Raw genomic sequence first — 22,713 nt, 5'->3', positions numbered from 1 at the left:
TAATGCTGATCACAAACGCAGATGTCCTCTGGCTGAAACTTTATTTATTTTTAGGGCCCGGCTGATAACTGACTAGCAGCTAATGATGTGTCTCTATACACAGTGTGGAGATGCTCCCCTAAGTTAATAATAATCACCTCAACTGCGGCAAATAAACTGCATTTCTTAGTATCTTAAGTACTCTCATCACTGGAGGACGAGGCTGGACATTTTACACTTCGAGAGCAAGCCAGGAGCAGGCATGCTAATATCTCAAGCGGAACTAGCTTGAAACAACACCAAGAATCAAGTGTTTAGTAAAGTTTAAGAAGTGTTGATGGAAGCGTGTTACAGCAAAAAGTAAGCAATTGTTAACAGGAAATTAACAAGTAGATTAATAGAGTTAGAGAGAGAATTATATACATTTAATTCAATTTATTTGGGATATCCCCTTTAGATGTAGCACTTTGGGTTTTTTAAGGGTGTCCCCATAACAACAACTGTTGGTGTGTCAGCATTGTCAGAGTCAGTACACAACACGTAAGAGGAGGGCAGAACAATCCATAAATTGCTGGTGTCAATACCAAGTGTATTGTTGGTATATGATCGATTACATCGATATTTGTATTCTCTCAAAATATATATACTTTTAAAATATATTTTTCATGTTTACAAACTCTAGTAATTATTCCCTGGACACACAAGGACCTGACTGAAATTAGTAGTAGTTAGAAGATTTGATTTCGTTTAGTTATTGTGTAATATTGACTTTGTTTCGCTCAAACAACGGTATGTAAAACAATTAGAATAACAAAGTAGTTTAAAAATGGTGTTGATATTGTTACACTGTCAATAGCATTTACCTTTGAATAAATTTAAGCATTTACAGGTAATACATGCTGATGTCGGGCAGTTACACACCTAATAATCGGACATTTAAGCCTAAATAAGTCTGAGCTAATCAGGTATCCGCGGGTCATTAAAAAACACTGAAAATTATTACATTGATTCTGCAAAAATAAGGCTTTAAATGGCGTTAAAAAGCATTAAATACAATGTCTGTGTTAGCTTCTGGTAGAAGCGCGTTTTTACAAAGTATTTTGATAGTCTCCAAGCAACAGTATGATAACAACTAAGGTAGCAAACGAATGAAGATAGATGGTACATAAAAACAAGTACCATAAAAACAAGACACAAACAAAGACTTAATAAACCAGGAGTCTTCCGGCTGGAGGCAAGGTAAAGAGGCACCTTATGCAGGGGAGGTGCCGGAGAGAAAACGGAAGTCCAAATGACTGCCAGAAAAGTCGATCTCTAAAGATAGCAACGGGAACGCCGTGATGTCTGCGAGTGGCATGGAAGACACGAGTCAAAGAGTTGGTGTCTGCTATTAGCAAACACTCTGCTTAAGCGGCTGATGAGGCAATCAGCCTCAGGTGCGTCCCGATGCCACGCCCATAGCCAGCTTGAGAGCATCTAAAGCAGGGGTGTCCCAACTACAGCTTGCGGGCCAAGTGCGGGCTGTCGACATCTTCAATTTGGCCCCCGAAACATCATGAGTTTATTATCAGCCTTGGTGAAAAAAAAAAAAATACAACCAACCCAAAATAGAGAGTGAGAGTGTGAGAGTCTTCCTATTAACATTGCTGTATGTATTTATACATTTAAAAATGTATTTATTTTGAGCCCACCATTGTCATAGTTACCACTTCAATGCATGCGATTAATCACAAAGAATATTGCATTAGTCATGTATTAACACTAATTAATCACGCAATTTATTAAGTCTGCACATGCTCATTTACAGTGCACTCGGAAAGTATTCACAGCGTTTAGTTTTTTCCACATTTTGTTATATTATAACTAGAGATGTCCGGTAATGGCTTTTTTGCCGATGTCCGATATTCCGATATTGTCCAACTCTTAATTACCGATTCCGATATCAACCGATACCGATATATACAGTTGTGGAATTAACACATCAATCAATCAATAAATGTTTATTTATATAGCCCTAAATCACAAGTGTCTCAAAGGGCTGCACAAGCCACAACGACATCCTCGGTACTGAGCCCACATAAGGGCAAGGAAAACTCACCCCAGTGGGACGTCGATGTGAATGACTATGAGAAACCTTGGAGAGGACCGCATATGTGGGTAACCTCCCCCCTCTAGGGGAGACCGAAAGCAATGGATGTCGAGTGGGTCTGACATAGTATTGTAAAAGTCCAGTCCATAGTGGATCTAACATAATAGTGAGAGTCCAGTCCATAGTGGGGCCAGCAGGAAACCATCCCGAGCGGAGACGGGTCAGCAGCGCAGAGATGTCCCCAACCGATGCACAGGCGAGCGGTCCACCCCGGGTCCGGACTCTGGACAGCCGCACTTCATCCATGGCCACCGGACCTGTGTGTCCCCCCCTCCTCCACAAGAGAGAGGGGGGCAGAGGAGAAAAGAAAAGAAATGGCAGATCAACTAGTCTAAAAAGGGGGTCTATTTAAAGGCTAAAGTATACAAATGAGTTTTAAGATGGGACTTAAATGCCTCTACTGAGGTAGCATCTCTAACTGTTACCGGGAGGGCATTCCATAGTACTGGAGCCCGAATAGAAAACGCTCTATAGCCCGCAGACTTTTTTTGGGCTCTGGGAATCACTAATAAGCCGGAGTTCTTTAAACGCAGATTTCTTGCCGGGACATATGGTACAATACAATCGGCAAGATAGGCTGGGGTTAGACCGTGTAGTATTTTATTTGTAAGTAGTAAAACCTTAAAGTCACATCTTAAGTGCACAGGAAGCCAGTGCAGGTGAGCCAGTACAGGCGATCAAACTTTCTTGTTCTTGTCAAAAGTCCAGCAGCCGCATTTTGTACCAACTGTAATCTTTTAATGCTAGACATAGGGAGACACGAAAATAATATGTTACAGTAATCGAGACGAGACGTAACGAACGCATGAATACATTATTGTGCCTAATGTTGTTGTGATGCCCCACTGGATGCATTAAACAAAGTAACAAGGTTTTCCAAAATATAAGAACAACTTCAACTCAAGTTATGGAAAAAAGTGCCAACATAGCATTGCCATATTTATTATTGAAGTCACAAAGTGCATTATTTTTTTTAACATGCTTTTTAACAGCATCTTGGAATTTGGTACATGCTCTCCCTGAGACAATCCTAATACCCACTACAACAATGGGAAATACTATACTTTGACTTTCGCAAAGTGCATTATTTTTTTAATTTTTTAAACATGCTTCAAAACAACAGCTACAAAAACAATGAAGGCACACAGCTTCAGTCCAGAGTATACTAGAGTAATAAAGTAAACTATAACATAGTCCTTCTTTAGTAGACTGCCTGGCATAATGTATAACAGGAAATTATAAATTTGGCTCAATCTGCCCTGCTCTAACGTATTTTTATGAGTAACACAAATGTGCTGCAAGCTAGTGGTGAGTGCTTGAAGTGGCCTAGCAGTCAGCCAGAGCTTCTGAAATGCTGCGTTGAGACAGGGCACCTCTGTTCACTGCAAGCTGCTTTCGGTGTTTGCTTTTCATCCATCTTCCGCTTGTATTCATCGTGTATCTCCTTATGATTCTTGAAGAGGTGGGAGATCAAATTGCTTGTATTAAAGGAAGACGTCTTGGTTCCTCCTCGCATAACCAACTTTTTGCAGTCATTGCAAATTGCCAGTTTTTTATCCGTCAGACACACTTTAAAATAATCCCAAACCATAGACATGGTGTCGTTAGTCAGTCACCGAGCGAGCTGGCTTGTTAGCCATGGCTACAGCACCGGCAACAACACACTCTTGTTGTTGTTATGCTACGCTCGCGGCGGTTTGATGAGGTCATCAAGCGTCGCCAGTAAACCTCTCATGCTGCAGTCGTCAACTCCTGTGTTGTGTGTGAGAGACGAGAGAGGGGAGGGGCTGCTGACTGGGAGACTCAACTGCTCTGTACTGCTCCCTATGTCCGTGTATTACCGGATATGTACCGCTCCGTACAGCGGCGTTTTAAAAAGTCATTAATTTTAATTTTTGAAACCAATACCGATGATTTCCGATATTACATTTTAAAGCATTTATCGGCCGATATTATCGGACATCTCTAATTGTAACCTTATTCCAAAATGCAATAATTTAATTTTTGTCACCTGAATGTCGACAGTCGAAACATGTCAGGTAAAAATGTCATCTAATGTACTGAAAATATTGTCTGATAACAAGAACATTTGAAAAGTATATGAATAAGAAGACATAATGAACCTTTTTGAGCAAATTAATTTTTTCCTCAAAAATCTAACAATGTAAAAAGTTAATTATTTTATTTTTATTTTGCAAATTTACTAAAAACTAAAAATCACACCCACACTGGTATTCACAGAATGTGCTCAATACTTTGTTGATGCACCTTTGACAGCAATTACAGCCTCAGGTCTTTTTGAATACGATGCCACAAGCTTGGCACACCTATCTTTGGGCAGTTTCACCCATTCTTCTTTGCAGCACTTCTCAAGCTCCATCAGGTTGGATGGAAAGTGTTGGTTTTCATCCAGGATGTCTGGCATTTACGCCAAAGAGTTCAATCTTTTGTGTCATCAGACCATAGAATTTTGTTTCTCATGGTCTGAGAGTCTTTTAGGGGAATTTTGGCAAACTTTTATGAAGGAATAGCTTTTGTCTGGCCACTCAACCATACAGGCCTGATTGGTGGATTTCTGCAGAGATGGATGTCCTTCTGGCTTGTGCAGCCCTTTGAGATGTTTGTGATTAAGGGCTATCTAAGTAAACTTTGATTGATTGATTGATGGTCCTCTCTCCACAAAGGAATGCTGTACCTCTGACAGAGTGACCATTGGGTTCTTGGTCAACTCCCTGAATAGACTAAGATGTATGCAGAAAGGTACAGAGACATCCTGGAAGAAAACCAATGCATCCCATTCCAACCTGATGGAGCTTGAGAAGTGCTACAAAGAAGAATTGGCAAAACTGCCCAAAGATAGGTGTGCCAAGCTAATGGCATCGTATTCAAAAAGACTTGAGGCTGTAATTGCTGCCAAAGGTGTAGCAACAAAAGCTGTGAATATTTATGTAGATGTGAATTTTTTAGTTTGAATACATTTGCAAAATTTTAAGAAAAAAATGTAAATACATTGTCATTATGGGGTATTGTCTGTCAAATTTTAAGGACAAACATGAATTTAGTCAACTTTGGATTAAGGTTGTAACATAACAAAATATGAAAAAAAGTGAAGCGCTGTGAACTCTTTCCGGATTAACTGTACTTTAACCGCAGATGTTACCTTGAGTGTGTTGTTCAGGTTAATGCATATGTCAGTGCAAAGCTGCGTGGGGAGGCTCAGACTGGTGTGCTCACTTGCAAATTAGGCTTCATCCGCACCATATTTGCAATATAATTGATCACCAGCTACAATATAATCTGATTAAACTAAAATTGTTTGACTGCAATTACAGTGATTGAAAGCAAAGTCATTTGACATACAGTATTTTATCTTTTTTATAGATTAAAGTAACATAGTAGTTACTTAAGTTGATAATGACAACATTTTTGGAGCAGTAACTTTACTGGTACTATACGTTTTGTATTTGTTACTTTGTTACTATTAGGAGTGTCCCGATCCAATGTTGATAACAAATTATATCAACTTGCAGGTACAAGCTCCAATACAAGCAGTCCTGTAGCGTGTTTACTTATGCAAAAAAAAGCTATTTTTTTGTATTTTAGTCGTCATTTACAAAAGGTAAACATAGTAGACTGTAGGCTACTAGGAGCTAGCAGCTAAGCACACAATAGCACACAAGCTAAACATACGTAATATGTGTCCTTAATGGAACAATATTGCAGTCTAAAACAACACGTGTCAATATAAACAAGTATCAAATGAGTATAGTTGCTTATTACTTACACATACAAAGTCTCCAAGGCAGAAAGAAGCATATTAGAAAGTATCCAGGTTCAAATGTGTCCCCATCATTCAATGTACCTCGTCATGGTGAGCTTAATCTAATGGATTCTTGTGGCCACTAGGTGTTGCCCAAAACAAATTACCACTCCACTTCAAATTAAAGACAGCATACGTCCATTTCAGACGGTTAATAATAAATAGGTTAGTGTTGTTCATACCTACCACTGTTCTCTGAGTAATTTTACTTGATCAAACCTTTTCTAGCATTCCACACTACAAAATCATAAAAGCATGCAGTATGATTTCGCACTGATATGGTATCAGGTCATTATCTGTATTGGCCTATATTGATAATTTATTGGAATTGAAAAAGTTGTATTGGAGCACCCCATTAACTATTATTTATATTTTCATATCATTTAATGATTGGTCCCATTTCTGACTTGTCAGATTGTTGTCAGTTATGTATTTTTGTCTTAGATGATAAGTTTGAAATCTGTTGGTATTTGTGTTGTTTCACTTCATTCCACCCATTTCTTTTGGTAGTTGGAAACAGAAATACAGCTGGTGTCAGAGGCTTACGAAACCCTCGCTAAGTCTTCCTCCAAGAGGGAGGCCCTGGAGAAAACAATGAGGAACAAGCTAGAATTGGAGGTCCGGCGGCTGCACGACTTTAACAGGGACCTCCGAGGTAAGACAGCAGAACACACACAGTTGTGGTCAGAAGTTGACTTACACAGCATGAGCGTGAATCAATGAACTGTTCAACTTTTTTCTCAAGGTGCAATCCTCAGACCATCTTCCTTAACTTTGGAAAACTAGGGCTGTTCAAATTAATGCGTTAATGAGGATAATCTATCATCAACATTATGATTGGAAAATTTAATGTAATGAATTCCTCTGAGGAGTGACTGAAATTCCTAAAATGTATCTGGTAACACGTTGTGGGCACTTTGTCTAAGCTGTGCACAAAGCAGATCAACTGCCCAAAGTTGATCCGTCAGTGACAGGCTGCAAAGGTAAGAATATGTTCAAGGTGTTTAATAAATACATAAAGTGTATATCATTTATATTCCTTTCTTTTTTCAGTCTCATTGCTCATATAAAATGAAATACAAATAACATATTAAATATTAATGATATTTAATAGTTAATTGAAGTTCCAACACACATTAACAATTTGTTGGGGTGGCTTTTAAAACTATCATTATATCGTGACAATGCATGTTGATGACACATTCTAGCTGCGTCCTGAAAATTTGACAGTGACAAGCGAACAACCTCCTCCTCAACTCAACGCAATGTAACGTCCTTGCTGGCGGCTAATCTCCGTCTACAGTGCAAATGCAAAGCCACTTTAAAGTCAGCAATTTTTGCCTCCATGGAGGCAAATAAACTGTGTCTTACAAGTACCATCCTCACTGGAGGATGAAGTACAGCTAAACATGCTACACTATACACCGTATGAAGATAAGCCAAAAAATATTTTGTTCTATTTGTTATGGAAATAAGTCCCCGGATACAGGGGGACTTGAAATACAAAAACTAAAGGATTTACATCTGAGTTAACAGCAGGACATAATTTAAAAACAGAATTATGGGCCTGCTGCAATGCAAAGCACCCATGGGCGTTTGCAATCCATCCATCCATTTTCTACCGCTTATCCCTTTCGGGGTCGTGGGGGACGCTGGAGCCTATCTCAGCTGCATTCGGGCGGTAGGCGGGGTACACCCTGGACAAGTCGCCACCTCATTGCGCCCATAATAATATTGCTTGGACTTAAAGGCCTACTGAAATGAAATTTTCTCATTTAAACAGGGATAGCAGATCCATTCTATGTGTCATACTTGATCATTTCACGATATTGCCATATTTTTGCTGAAAGGATTTAGTAGAGAACATCGACGATAAAGTTCGCAACTTTTGGTCGCTGATAAAAAAAGCCTTGCCTGTACCAGAAGTAGCGTGACGTCGCAGGTTGAAGGGCTCCTCACATTTCCCCATTGTTTACACCAGCAGCGAGAGCGATTCGGACCGAGAAAGCGACGATTACCCCATTAATTTGAGCGAGGATGAAAGATTTGTGGATGAGGAACATGAGAGTGAAGGATTAGAGTGCAGTGCAGGACGTATCTTTTTTCGCTCTGACTGTAACTTATGTACAAGGGCTCATTGGATTCCACACTTTCTCCTTTTTCTATTGTGGATCACGGATTTGTATTTTAAACCACCTCGGATACTATATCCTCTTGACAATGAGAGTCGAGAACGCGAAATGGACATTCACAGTGACTTTTATCTCCACGACAATACATCGGTGAAGCACTTTAGCTACGGAGCTAACGTGATAACATCGTGCTTAAATGCAGATAGAAACAAAAGAAATAAGCCCCTGACTGGAAGGAAAGACAGAAGATCAACAATACTACCAAACTCTGGACCTGTAACCACACGGTTAATGCTGTACCACCGGACGAAGCCTAGCAATGCTGTTGCTAACAACGCCATTGAAGCTAACTTAGCTACGGGACCTCAACAGAGCTATGCTAAAAACATTAGCTATCCACCTACGCCAGCCCTCATCTGCTCATCAACACCCATGCTCACCTGCGTTCCAGTGATCGACGGCGCGACGAAGATCTTCACCCGATCATCGATGCGGTCGGCGGCTAGCATCGGATAGCGCGTCTGCTATCCAACTCAAAGTCCTCCTGGTTGTGTTGCTGCAGCCAGCCGCTAATACACCGATCCCACCTACAGCTTTCTTCTTTGCAGTCTCCATTGTTCATTAAACAAATTGCAAAAGATTCACCAACACAGATGTCCAGAATACTGTGGAATTTTGCGATGAAAACAGAGCTGTTTGTATTGGGATACAATGTGTCCGAATACTTCCGCTTCAATCATTGACGTCACGCGCAAACGTCATCATACCTAGACGTTTTCAACCGGAAGTTTCCCGGGAAATTTAAAATCGCACTTTATAAGTTAACCCGGACGTATTGGCATGTGTTGCAATGTAAGATTTCATCATTGATATATAAACTATCAGACTGCGTGGTCGGTAGTAGTGGGTTTCAGTAGGCCTTTAATCTTTATTATGGGCCTGTTGCAATGCAAAGCTGTGCAGCATGTGAATGGGCGTTTACGTTAACTTGCATTAACGTTAAATGTACGTTACATGTTTTGCTACTTTTCTTGTTTACACCAACAAATACTGCATTTTGGTATTTCTTCTTACCCAGTCATGTGCTAGCATTATATTGTTAGCAAGCTAGCATTATAATGTTAGCAAGCTAACTTTTTCAGCAAATTTTAGACTTTTCTGTAATTCCGCAGCTATACACCTTAAAGTCATAAAACTTGGTATACGACACATGCTAACTGTTAGCATTTTAATCTTAGCATTCTAACATTAGCATGCTAAATTTTCCAGCTAATTTTACACTTTTTCTGTAATTCCACTGCCATACACCATACAGTCATATAACTTGGTATGTGACACATACTAACTTCTCTAATTTCCCTGCCATACACCTTACAGTCATATACCTTGGTGACACATGCTAACTGTTAGCATCCTAACATTAGCAAGCTAACGATTTCAGCTAATTTTACACTTTTTTCTTTAATTCAACTGCTACACACCTTAACGTCATAAAACTTGGTATGTGACACATGTTAACTGTTAGCATGCTAGCATGCTAATGTTAACATGCTACCTTTTTCAGCTGATTTTGCACTTATTTTTTCTAATTGTTAGCGTGCTAACGGTTGCATGTCCACTCTTTTCCCTAAATCTACAGCTGTATACCTTAGAGCATACTTGCCAACCCTCCCGTTTTTAGCGGGAGAATCCCGTTATTCAGCGCCTCTCCCGACAACCTCCCGGCAGAGATATTCTCCCGACAAACTCCCGGTATTCAGCCGGAGCTGGAGGCCACGCCCCCTCCAGCTCAATGCGGACCTGAGACTGAGTGGGGACAGCCTATTCTCACGTCCGCTTTACCACAATATAAATACGCTTGCAAGTTCCAAAACGAATGGAAACAAGAATTTCAGTTCATCCAGGACAGTTCGAAGGGGAAGGTGTATGTTGCCTGTAAATATGTAGAACAGACTTCTCCATTGAACACGGTGGCCGAAATGATTTCTCAGTCATGAACAGAGAAGTTAAACAGGACAATACTGCCATCTAATGGATAGATAATTCAAGTATTTCTTTTATGTAAATAAAATAAATATATATATATAGCTAGAATTCACTGAAAGTCAAGTATTTCATACATATATATATAAATATATATATATATATATATATATATATATATATATATATATATATATATATATATATGAAATATATATGAAATACTCGAGTTGGTGAATTCTAGCGGTAAATAACCACGCCCCCCCCCCCCCCCTACCCCCCACCTCCCGATATTGGAGGTCTCAAGGTTGGCAAGTATGCCTTAGAGTCACATAACGTGGTATGTTAAGTGTTAGCATGCTTATATTTGCATGCTAACTTTTTTAGGCTAGCTCTTTAGATCATTTTGTACAGTTACACTTTAAAAATCACAGATTCGGACACTCTGCGCCATCTTAAAAGTAAGCCGGCTCCCACCGGCCCCCGGCCATAGGTTCAGGGCAGGCCCATCAAAATTTCAGCGGGAATTTTCTGGTTCTTCTTCATATATTATTCTGCCGTGATAAATGCGAGACGAACCGGCCAACAAACCTCTACATATCTTATACCATCGGAAAGGTCTCGCTCGCGCCGACTGTGCTATTTATAGTTGGGAACATTTCGTGTTACGATGACGACGCTATTTAGGAATAAAAAAAATGGGAAAATTTAATTTTTCAGAAAATGCTGTGTCATAGTTAAAATGGTGGCAGTTTTTTTTTCCAATATGGGGTGGTGTTGAGCGTGTTGTTAGCATGCTAATAATGTTTGATACTTGGCACTACGTTGGTGGTATTTTAACCTATCTTATATAGCATAACGATTATAGCAGGCTAACGTTTTTGGCTATCTTTTTCACTAATTTTGTGTGTTTAAACCCAAAAATCATGATTTTCGATACTTAGTGCCATCTTAGAGGTATGCCAACGTCTCTTATATTAGCATGCTAACATTGTTGGTAGCTTTTTAGCTTATTTTGCATGCTTAAACCTAAAAATTAGAATTTTTTATACTTGGCGCCATCTTGGAAGTATGGCAACCTTTCATATTAGCATGCTAACTTTTTAGGCTAGCTTTTTTTTGTATAGTTACACCTAAAACTCACGGATTCGGACCCGCGGCGCCATCTTATAAATACGCCGGCTTCCGCCGAACCCCAGTCAGTGGTTCAGTGCACAGATAGAAGTCCCATCAAAACTTCCGGGGGAATTTTGTAGTTGATATTGTTACACCACCATTCAGTGTTTTTGTGTGGTTATAATTTTTATCAAAAATTGAATCATTCAATCATTTTTAACATTTGAAGTATCAGTATCAGCTTTGTATGACCAATACTGCCCCTGTAACTCTGTAACTACTTACTACCCAAATTTGTATTATCACCTAAAAATAATTAAAAGTATCCAAACATTAAAAGAATAAGTGATTATTACATTTTAACAGAAGTGTAGATAGAACTGTGTTACAAAAGAAAATAACCAGATATTAACAGTAAATTAACAAGTTCTTTAATCATAGTTTTGAGAAAATAATACAACTTGAAATTACGTAATATGTTACCGCACATGTCAGCAGCCAAATTAAGAGCCTTTGTAAACTGTTTTGAAATAGTTGCATTATCATTTAAATACCAATTAATATATTGTGCATATCGTTATCGCAAGAGGCTACAATATATACAGTATCGCAATATAGATTTTAGGCCATATTGCCCATCCCTACCTGTAATCAGTTTAAATTAAACCTTTAAAACTGGAATGCAACAAAAACATCACGCTACTATCGATCTGATACTGTCCTTTGTATAATATGATATTACGGTACTTATTATTTTGGTAAGCACTTTTGAAATAAAATAAACTATGTTTTGTGATTGGTACAGAATTCTTACTTTCAAAGGTACCGACTGAATCGGGGCCACGCAACATGCACGATATAAATGATATACATTTGGCCGACTATAGAGTTTTAAATACTATCATTATATCGTGATAATGTATGTTGATGACACATTTGAGCTGTGTCCCGTAAATTTGAGAGCGACAAGCGAACAACTGCGTCCACAATGCAATGCTCTTCTCCGAATAAATTGTTTCTAACAAGTATTATTATCACTGAATTATTCATCATCATCATCACAAATGTCAAAGGGTACCATAGTTCAATACCTTTGTTGCACGTGACATCACGTCCGATTGCCGGCCTCAAGCACTTGGCTAGCAAACAGGTATTCGTAGCGGACTGCCTCTAGGTAATGTTGCAATTTGCCTGATGGAAAGCACTCAAAATTAAGTTTCTGCTTATCAAAATGCGCTAGCTTGATGGTTATTTCCTTTGGATATGCCATATACATGTTAGTGATTAGCATTAGTAATTTTACATGGCAATATTAATGCATCCAACTTTGGAAATCAAAACTACACCTAAGCTACACATTACAATCAAACAGCTGTTGTGTAATCAGTACAGTTCTTACTGTATAAACACTTTGTAGGATTTTACAAAAGAAAAGACTGGCACATTTAACCTGATGGCAAACAATACTTCCTGACTAAGGCAACACATTGTAGTCTATACACCAGTGCAATCTAATGTCTTGCAATTGCAACTCCATGCAAAGTATACTATGTAATTGGCGCTGTCAAGCGATTAAAACATTTAATTTGATATTTTACTTGGATCTGTAATCAATATAATTAATCTCTCATTAAATCTTACCTAACATGCTCAGAAAAATCCTCCACTTGAGGTATTTTCATTTGAATTCATTACATTATTGTAAAGATAGAGGGTTTCCTGACTGTCGGTCACATATGTCTTATACACATACATTAATATGCAACATTATCTGATTTTTAAACCTTATTTAACAACATAACATGAACTTATTTTCTTAGGAGTGATGGTTTAATTTTATCCACTGGCAGTCATGCTATTGCGCTCCTTAGGACAAGCACAGTCAATTAAAAGATTCTCCTCCACTTAAGTGTACTCTGATTTTAAACATAATGTGCACGTCTCACCATATTGATGCACAGCTGTGTTATGAATAATAGTATCAAGTCAGTTTAATGGGTCAAAACCCACCCGGAAGACCAACATTTCTTTATAGCTTGTGTAATCGATAGATGAAAAAAAGTGTTGTCTACACTAAAAACATGACAACGTTCAAACATACACAAACAATAAACACACTTCTGATACGTCTTTAAGTTCAATTTCAATATTTTACACATTTTGTTAGATAGAATTCATTATATCCCCAATTTAAAGCCGCTAGCAACAGTCTTGTGACTGTTGCTTGTCACGAGACTTATCTTTGTGCCGCATGGCAGTAGTGTTGTTGTTCTTAGTCAAGCACAAGAAGAGAGCGAGACAACTCGCAGACATACAGAAGCAGTAACGTTAAAGATTGAAAATTAGATTAACATCATTAAAAAGTATAACATGGTAAATATGACTGTAATTATTCGCAATTAACGCGATCATTTGACACCCCTACATGTGATACTTATAAATGAGACTCAGAAGTTTACGAAAACAAGATATACCAACTGGACAGCAGTTATCATTATGAGCTCAGGATTAAATCTTAAATACAATAAAAACAAGATTTCTTTACGAAACAATTCAATTTATTACTACATTAACACAGACAAAAGTTTAAAAAAAAATGGTACTGTTGAGTACCGACATCGATTCCCAGGTACTGGGAATTGGTCTCGTATCGGTTGAAATGTGAAAGGTACACATCCCTAACTATGACAGCTATTCTTTTTCTTATTTTCTTAGCCGGTCATCTGGGATACATGTATTTACAGAACTATTCTGTTGTCTTATGTTTTACTTTTATCTGCAGGTCAGATGTTAATGATGTGTGTTCTTTCTAAAAGAGCGCATGGAGACAGCCAATAAGCAGATGACTGCTAAAGAGTGTGATGACTCCGAAGAAAACCTGAAGACCATATCCCAGCTGCTTGCACAAAGTAAGAACAAACACAAACATTTTCACACACACACATCATTATTTGACAGTAAATGTGTAAATGTGTATGTTGTCTTTCCCTGACAAAATGAACAAGTGGTATCATATGGGGCAACGGTCTCTAATTGCTTTGAAACTGGAGTGTATTGGTTTTATTCGGACAAAAAAATCAGTCAATTTTGGATTACAGTAGGTGCCTTTCCTTCATGCATGTGAGGTATACAACAAAATATTTTAAATATAGATATAGTATAAAGTTATTTTCCCTTTATTTTGTCTCTGTGTACAAGATGTGACATATCCAATGTTTCATTCCCTCTCAGATTATATTTTAAAAATTTAGTTTGTCTATTTTATGCGGATAAAATTGTGCATGCGCCATACATCCATCTATTCTATCTCTCTTTAGTAGGGGTAATCACCACAATCACGGTTTGGTACGTACCTCAGTTTTAAGGTCACAGTTCTGCAAATGTTGGGCACAGTAAGGAAACAAAATGCGGAATAAAACTGCCTAGCTTTTGTATAAACAACTACAATTAAACTTAAAAATGTAAAACTGCTAGCAGGTTTTTTTTTCTAATACATACAGTTTTCAAATAGATTTAGATGTAACATACAGTAGTAGAAGCGACGGAATGCAAGGGGAACATTTGATATATTTTTTATTGTAAATGTAGATCAATATATAACACAACATACACATCTTAAAAGTGAACTGCACTTTTTTGGGGGAATTTTGCCTATCGTTCACAATCATTATAAAAGGCATGACGGCAGATGGATTTTTTTAATGCATTCTAAATATTAAATACATTTGATAAAAAGTCTGCTTACAATGAAGCCTATGGGAGCCGTTCAATTCTGCCTATAGAGCCCCTAAAACAACATCCGAACGGGATTTTATATACATGGTGTAAATATATATGAAATGTAGTAACGGGCACAATTATTATAACATTTAATATTTACGTATTTTGATCATTTTAAGCATATGCGGCGCATTCATTTAAAAAATGCATACAACACTTGCTTTTTTTCTTTTCTTCATCACTGTTTTCTGCTTACTGCTGACTTTATGAAAGCCAACAAATATAATAAAACATCACTTACTGTAGAAGGTCTGCTATCATTAGGATGCCGACTGCTAGGATGTTCATATATTCCTATTAAAATGAAAAATGTCTCATAATCCTCGTGAAGAAACGGGGTGAGGGGGCGGTGGAGAACAAGCGCTTTTCTTGTCGTCCTTGGCAGTTCCAGGTCCTAAATGGCTGTCAAAGTGTTTCAACTTGTCAGATTATATCCTTAGCCATCTACTTTTCAGGTGAGAGGCATGAATTATGATCTACAATAAACTTCCTCAGAGCAGGGAAGTGAATAAGCAGCAGACCACTCGATGATGTATACATAGGGACACAGGAAGTGATCACGGAGCAGCTATAAGTAGTTCATTCTGCATTCGCGGTAATAATAACAATATCACTAATACTTGGCAAATATTAAAGTCACCAAATGTAAATTTAATATTATTGGCGCCTTTTGAATGGTTATTTATCGGATTTTATGGGTGGAATAGTGGAGGTCCCATTGGCGGATTTTTATTTACGTTTATTTAATATTAATAATGCATTAAACAAATCCATCAGTCATCATCTTTCATAATGATTGTGAACGACAGGCAAAATTCCCAAAAAAGTGCAGTTCCCCTTTACGGTTGTGTAATAGATGACACAACAAATTAGACTGTAATATTTAGTAATAATATATGTCATTAATAATGAATTTGTAAAAACATTTTTTATTAGGGATGACCCGATACAACTTTTTCCCTTCCGCTGTGATACTGATATTGGAGCCTTAAGTATTTGCCAATGCCAATAATAATCAGATACAGTATCAGCTCAAATCACAGAACATACTTTTAATATTTTGTAGTGTGGAACGTTAGAAAAAGCTTGATCAAGTGAAATTACACAGAGAACAACGGCAGCTATGGAAAATACTGACCTAATGACAGACTTACGCTGTTGAATTTCAAGTGGATCGTTTTTTGGCGACACCTTGTGGTCACAATAATTTATTAGGTTAAGCCTATGAGTTGAGACGCAGTAAATTGAATGATCCAGCCACTTTTGTTAGTAGATACTACACTTTGGAAACCCTTGATTTTCTCTGAAGGTTTCTGTTTGGTTAAGTACAACAGTAGGAATTTAAACACTGTAAATAATTATTTAGTTTTTAGTCAAGGAAAGATTTTCATTTGGTTGAAGTGCAACATTAATAGTTCTTCCCACTAGTCCGTTCCACATCTCTACTGACCAATGGCGGCAAAGTGCTTTCGTCTTAACCACTTGTCTTTATCCGTTTACATACTGTATTTTCTGGACCATAGGGCGCACCGGATTATAAGGCGCATTGCCGATGAGCGGGTCTATTCAGGTCTATTTTCATACAAAAGGCGCACCTGACTATAAGGCGCATTAAATGGGTCATATTATGATTTTTTTCTAAATTTAGAACACTTCCTTGAGGTCTACATAACATGTAATGGTGGTTCTTTGGTCAAAATTATACATAGATGATGTTTTACAGACTCTTCAAGTCGCTTCAGAATGTGTCGTTTTGTGGGCGGTCTTATTTACGTAACTCACCTTCGACAGCGTCTTCCCCCATCATCTTTGTTGTAGCGTGCAAGGGCGGGAGCCAAAGAAGTGTCAAAAGATGAAGCTAACTGTTTTAATGACATTCAGACTGTACTTAAATCAATAACGGAACAGCATCTCCTCATCCGTGGCTCACTAGTGCAACAACAATGCCAGAAATGTGTCCCGTGAAAAAACATTCAACCGGAACTCTCAAATAACTAAAGTTCTGTGGGTGATTTATGTAAACCCACTGCGCCAGTGGTTTTTAGCGCTTTCATAGCAAGTCTGCTGACGGATATACGTTAGAACTTTACGCTACTTTATATTAGAAATGGCAACAGCAGAGGAAGAATGCCCCATAACAAGAAGACAGAGAAAAAGATGTAGCTTATCGACTATGGTGTTGGCACGGACTACAAAGGCGGTTGCACGCAAATTTTCAGGACTTATGCAGATCCCAAATACAGATCAGCAGGTACCAGATGGTAAAAAAAGTTGGTTTTGCATAATATTGCGAAACAAAAGGCCAGATAATATGTCTGGTAATGGGTGCCATTTTGCAGTCCTTATACACACACCATAATAATACTTGTATGTTGAAGGACAGCACGTCGGACTACGGTAGCATTAATGTGCCAAAAATCCATCAAGCGGTGCAGCTTCATTACTTAACAAAGTCGTACTAAAACATTTTGGCAGATTTTTGAGCACCGTGTGTAAAGTTTTATAATATTCTCAATGGAACATTTCAAGTTTTGGTGTGGTTTACTGGCGTCATATTGCAGTCTACACGTATCCCTTATGTGCGACTTCCATCTACTGGTCACACTTATCATTACACTATGCACAAAAATAAAATAGCTTCGAGGTCGGTAAGCACAACCAAAATAATTCTTTACATTAGGCGCACCGGGTTATAAGGCGCACTGTCGATTTTTCAGAAAAATGAAAGGAATTTAAGTTGCAATTAATTTGTTTACAAACTTGAGGTGTGATGCTGTGAACACATCCTTTCCCTCACTTATTGAGTATCATGTAGGAAATCATTATACACCTGTACTAGAGATGTCCGATAATATCGGCCGGCCGATATTATCGGCCGATAAATGCTTTAAAATGTAATATCGGAAATTATCGGTATCGTTTTTTTTATTATCGGTATCGTTTTTTTTATTTTTTATTTTTTTAATTAAATCAACATAAAAAACACAAGATACACTTACAATTAGTGCACCAACCCAAAAAACCTCCCTCCCCCATTTACACTCATTCACACAAAAGGGTTGTTTCTTTCTGTTATTAATATTCTGGTTCCTACATTATATATCAATATATATCAATACAGTCTGCAAGGGATACAGTCCGTAAACACATGATTGTGCGTGCTGCTGGTCCACTAATAGTACTAACCTTTAACAGTTAATTTTACTAATTTTCATTAATTACTAGTTTCTATGTAACTGATTTTATATTGTTTTACTTTCTTTTTTATTCAAGAAAATGTTTTTAATTTATTTATCTTATTTTATTTTATTAATTTAAAAAAAAAAAGGACCTTATCTTCACCATACCTGGTTGTCCAAATTAGGCATATCAGTATCAGTATCGGTTGATATCGGTATCGGTAATTAAAGAGTTGGACAATATCGGAATATCGGATATCGGCAAAAAGCCATTATCGGACATCCCTAACCTGTACCAATCTGAAAAAATCTGATTATGAACAGTATGTATTGTAGGGTTGCACCACTAACCTTTACACATGTAAAAATAGGTCATGGATAACATGAATGTGTGTGTTGCTTTGTTTGTGTTCAGACAAAGAGACGATATGTGAGAAGGAAAAAGTAGAAATGGAACTGAATGCACTGCGCTCCATCACAGAGGACCAAAGGAGGCACATTGAAATCAGGGACCAGGCTCTTAACAACGCCCAAGCTAAAGTGGTCAAGTTAGAGGAGGAGGTAAGAGTGGACAGGGGTTGTCAAATGGCAGAAATAGATTTTCCATCCAGCACCCAGAATAAAATGATTGAATATATATATATATATTCTATATATATATATATATATATATATATATATATATATATATATATATATGTATATATATATATATATATATATATATATATATATATATATATATATATATATATATATATATATGTATATGTATATATATATATATATATATATATATATTTTAGGGCTGCAACAACCAATCGATTAAATCGATTAAAATCGATTATTAAAATAGTTGCCGATTAATTTAGTCATCGATTCGTTGGATATATGCTATGCGCATGCGCAGAGGTTTTTTTTTTTTTTTAAATAATTTTTATTTATTTTATTTTTTATTTTTTAATAAACCTTTATTTATAAGCTGCAACATTTACAAACAGCTGAGAAACAATAATCAAAATAAGTATGGTGCCAGTATGCTGTTTTTTTCCCATAAAATACTGGATAGGATAGAAATGTAGTTTGTCTCTTTTATCCGATTAGTAATCGATTAATCGAAGTAATAATCGACAGATTAATCGATTATCAGATTAATCGATTATCAAATTAATCGTTAGTTGCAGCCCTAATATATATATATATATATATATATATATATATATATATATATATATATATATATATATATATATATATATATATATATATATATATATATATATATATATATATATATATATATATATTCAATATAAATAAGTAAAAAAATTACTTAAAAAAACATTTTGTTGTATGGTCTTTCTGAACAGTATAATGACAATAAAGGCTGTCTTTTGGGAAATCAAAGGTCCTGGGACGGGCAATACGATGGCGATACAATGCGGGTGGAATTGATGATACCGTTGTTTACATTTCACAATTTCACAGTGTGCTAATGCTATTGCTAGCAAGGGGGCTATGGGAGCTACATGACACCATTAGCTCTCTGCAAACCAAGGACTCAGAGGCATTTTATGTGGTTGCAGGTGAGTTTAACCACGTAAAAATGACGGGACCACCAGCATGAATATACGTATCTACATGGGGAAATAACTCATTGGACTGTGTTTATACGAACGCACTCTGAGCATACAGTACCCCTCTCTTGCCCACCACCAGAATTGCTCGGCTTCTCCGAGCCACTTAGCATTTCGTTGGCCCCCGCTAGGGATGTCACGGTATGAAAATTTCTTATCACTGTTATTGTGACAAAAATTATCACGGTTATCATTATTATCACGGCATATTTAAATGTGCTCAACATTTTCTAAATCTATTTATACTGAAATCTTTTAACCAAGTTTTATTGAAAAAAACACAACACATTCAAAATGTATGTATGTACCTCAAGTAGAACATTTTATGTGCATGTGAAAGCAACACAAGCATTATAAACAAAGTAATAACATCAATAAATTAATTAATTAAAAAATAAACGGGTAAATTGTGAAGATGGCACTTAATGGCCATAAGACATAACTGCACTTTTTGTTCATATAGATGAAAATAATGTTCATGTATGAGATCTTGTCTTACGTATAGCTGCACGATTATGGACAAAATAATAAAGATCATTTTTATCAATATTGAAATCACGATTATTAATCAAGATTATTCATAATGTTAGGTAAAACAGTGTTGGGGTGTGAACGTGATGCGATCATGTAATTTGTAATGTGTAATAAAAAGGCTTTAGATAAATGTTATCCATATATTTAAATACAAATATTTGTGTTTTTGTTCGTTAATCGTATCAATGTGTCATCTTTTTCTCATTACATGATGCCTTTATCTCTATTTTTACATTTTGATAGAGAGAGGTATTCTTTAAGTTATGTACATTGACAAGTACTCGTAAAGTATGTACATGTACATGCTGTATCAGGACAGATTTATTAAGAGTTTGATCAAAAATATTTTGTAAAGGAATTAACTATGCACCATAAAATATTATGTCACATGAATCGTTTTTAAAGTAATAGTAAAATGAAAAAGAAAACACAAGTAATGTAAAAAAAACTCCACAATGTTTACTTTTTGATATCAATATAAAACACAAAAGTCTAATAAACACAATCTGTGTTGCTCACTGACAACACAGTCTGCGTTCAACTCGATGAGATGACAAAACATTTTAGCTGGTATTGATGTTATGGGAACACTGACAAAGTAAGCAGTTGAATAACGACGAGTGAGCATCCCATTAAACAAACTAAATACTTTATTAACAAGTTGTGGCAACTTTACCGACACTTCGCCTGCATGATGCATTCCATTTGTACTGGGAAGTCAGAATTTCAGAGTTCCTGTTTGACTACATATTTGCAACTTTAAACATTTATTTTAGCAGTGCTAAATTGGACTTTTATTTGGTTTGATTTGTTGTTATACAGTATCTATCTTGCCATGCGTTATATTTCCATGTTTTTGTTTTATTTAAATTTGCACTATAGCATCACAATGTCATTCCATTCAATACTGTTTTACATTCAGTTTAATCTGTGTAATTTATTGAAAATGTAAGCTCAATGGTATGTCTGGGGAAAAATTGTCACAGAGAATTGCAATCTTAATTCAAAGCAAGAAAACTGTGTGTGTATTGCACAGCTGAAGAAGAAGCAAGTCTATGTGGAGAAGGTGGAGAGAATGCAGCAGGCTCTTGCTCAGCTGCAGGCAGCCTGTGAGAAGAGAGAACAACTTGAACATCGACTACGTACAAGACTCGAGCGAGAGCTGGAATCACTACGCATGCAGCAGGTAACCAAGCACATGTTTATTTTTAATGCATTCAACCAATTAAATCAAACTCGTCGTTTTCCCCTTTGGCCACATTGTAGGTGGAGTTACCCTCTAAGGGCGTGTTATAACGGTGAAGCATTTTACAGTTACACTATTCAACCATCAAAACACTGGGCCTCACTGAGGCATAGTGGACTGTCTTTCGCTATACAGTGGTACCTTGGGTCAGAATCACACTTACATTCCTCGAGAAACTCACAACGCAACCTGTATTTTAAGTCATTTAAAGACTTGTTCTTAGTTTTTACATCCAGCCAGATGCAAACAAATTTACTGTTTGTTATTGTGTACTTATTTTTCATTGCTTAAAGCTCCTAAGACCCTTACCCTAAGTCACAAGTGTCAAATGATGCATTCCATTTGTACTGGGAAGTAAGAATTTCCGAGTTCCTGTTTGAAATTTCAACTGGAACGCCCCCCCGGAGTACAGATTCCCTACCTGGAAAGTGGAAGTGTCCTCACCACCCTGAGTTGGCTTTAGAGATGGCTGCTCTGAGTTTAAACATCCATCCATCCATCCATTTTCTACCGCTTATTCCCTTCGGGGTCACGGGGGCGCTGGAGCCTATCTCAGCTACAATCGGGCAGAAGGCGGGGTACACCCTGGACAAGTCGCCACCTCATCGCATGAGTTTAAACAATAATATAATATAATAATCTGTAATAGCCGTTTTTAGCACTTCTATTTTTTGTCGCACTAAATCAGCCATATATGATGTATTGTTAGGCCAGTGCGTCTCAATCGTTTTCTGTTATCGAGCTCATAGGAGAAAGAAAACATGTGGCAACCCCCACCCACTCTCCACTGCGACTATAAATTGTATCATAAGTACATCTCTGCTTAACATCGTATCTTTATTAACATTAAAGAAAACAACACAGGTCTTTTTTTGTCTCCCACCGTAGTCACAGTGAAGCCAAGCCCTGCATATGCTTCGTCATATATTAGTACTGGAAAAAAGCATGTTACCTGAGGTCACAAGCGCCATCCATGTAAATTACATTTTTTTCATGTGTTTTATACGTTGTACATTGCTAGCAATACTGTTTGTGTTTCCTATTTCATACACTGTATTTTAAGGTTGCAGAAGGACTGCATATTTTTCCGTGAATTGCTCTATATTAAGATAAGGAAAGCACGAGAATAGCCCTTTCCTTACCTGAATATACCGTATT

General features: G+C 37.1%; 1 protein-coding gene across 1 annotated transcript in view; it reads left to right on the top strand.

Moving 5' to 3' along the window:
* The window catches only part of amot (angiomotin), a 79,810-nt gene that overhangs the window by 32,385 nt on the left and 24,712 nt on the right, over window positions 1–22,713 (top strand). Inside the window, exons 4-7 of the mRNA XM_062048367.1 lie at window positions 6,459–6,603; window positions 13,996–14,088; window positions 18,554–18,699; window positions 21,346–21,495. Coding sequence (XP_061904351.1) covers window positions 6,459–6,603; window positions 13,996–14,088; window positions 18,554–18,699; window positions 21,346–21,495 — 534 coding nt within the window. The remainder of the gene's footprint in view (window positions 1–6,458; window positions 6,604–13,995; window positions 14,089–18,553; window positions 18,700–21,345; window positions 21,496–22,713) is intronic.

Source organism: Entelurus aequoreus, linkage group LG05 (assembly GCF_033978785.1).
Source record: "Entelurus aequoreus isolate RoL-2023_Sb linkage group LG05, RoL_Eaeq_v1.1, whole genome shotgun sequence".
Taxonomy (NCBI): domain Eukaryota; kingdom Metazoa; phylum Chordata; class Actinopteri; order Syngnathiformes; family Syngnathidae; genus Entelurus; species Entelurus aequoreus.
The sequence above is the reverse complement of the archived record's forward strand: the minus strand, read 5'-3'. Positions and strand labels throughout refer to the sequence as shown.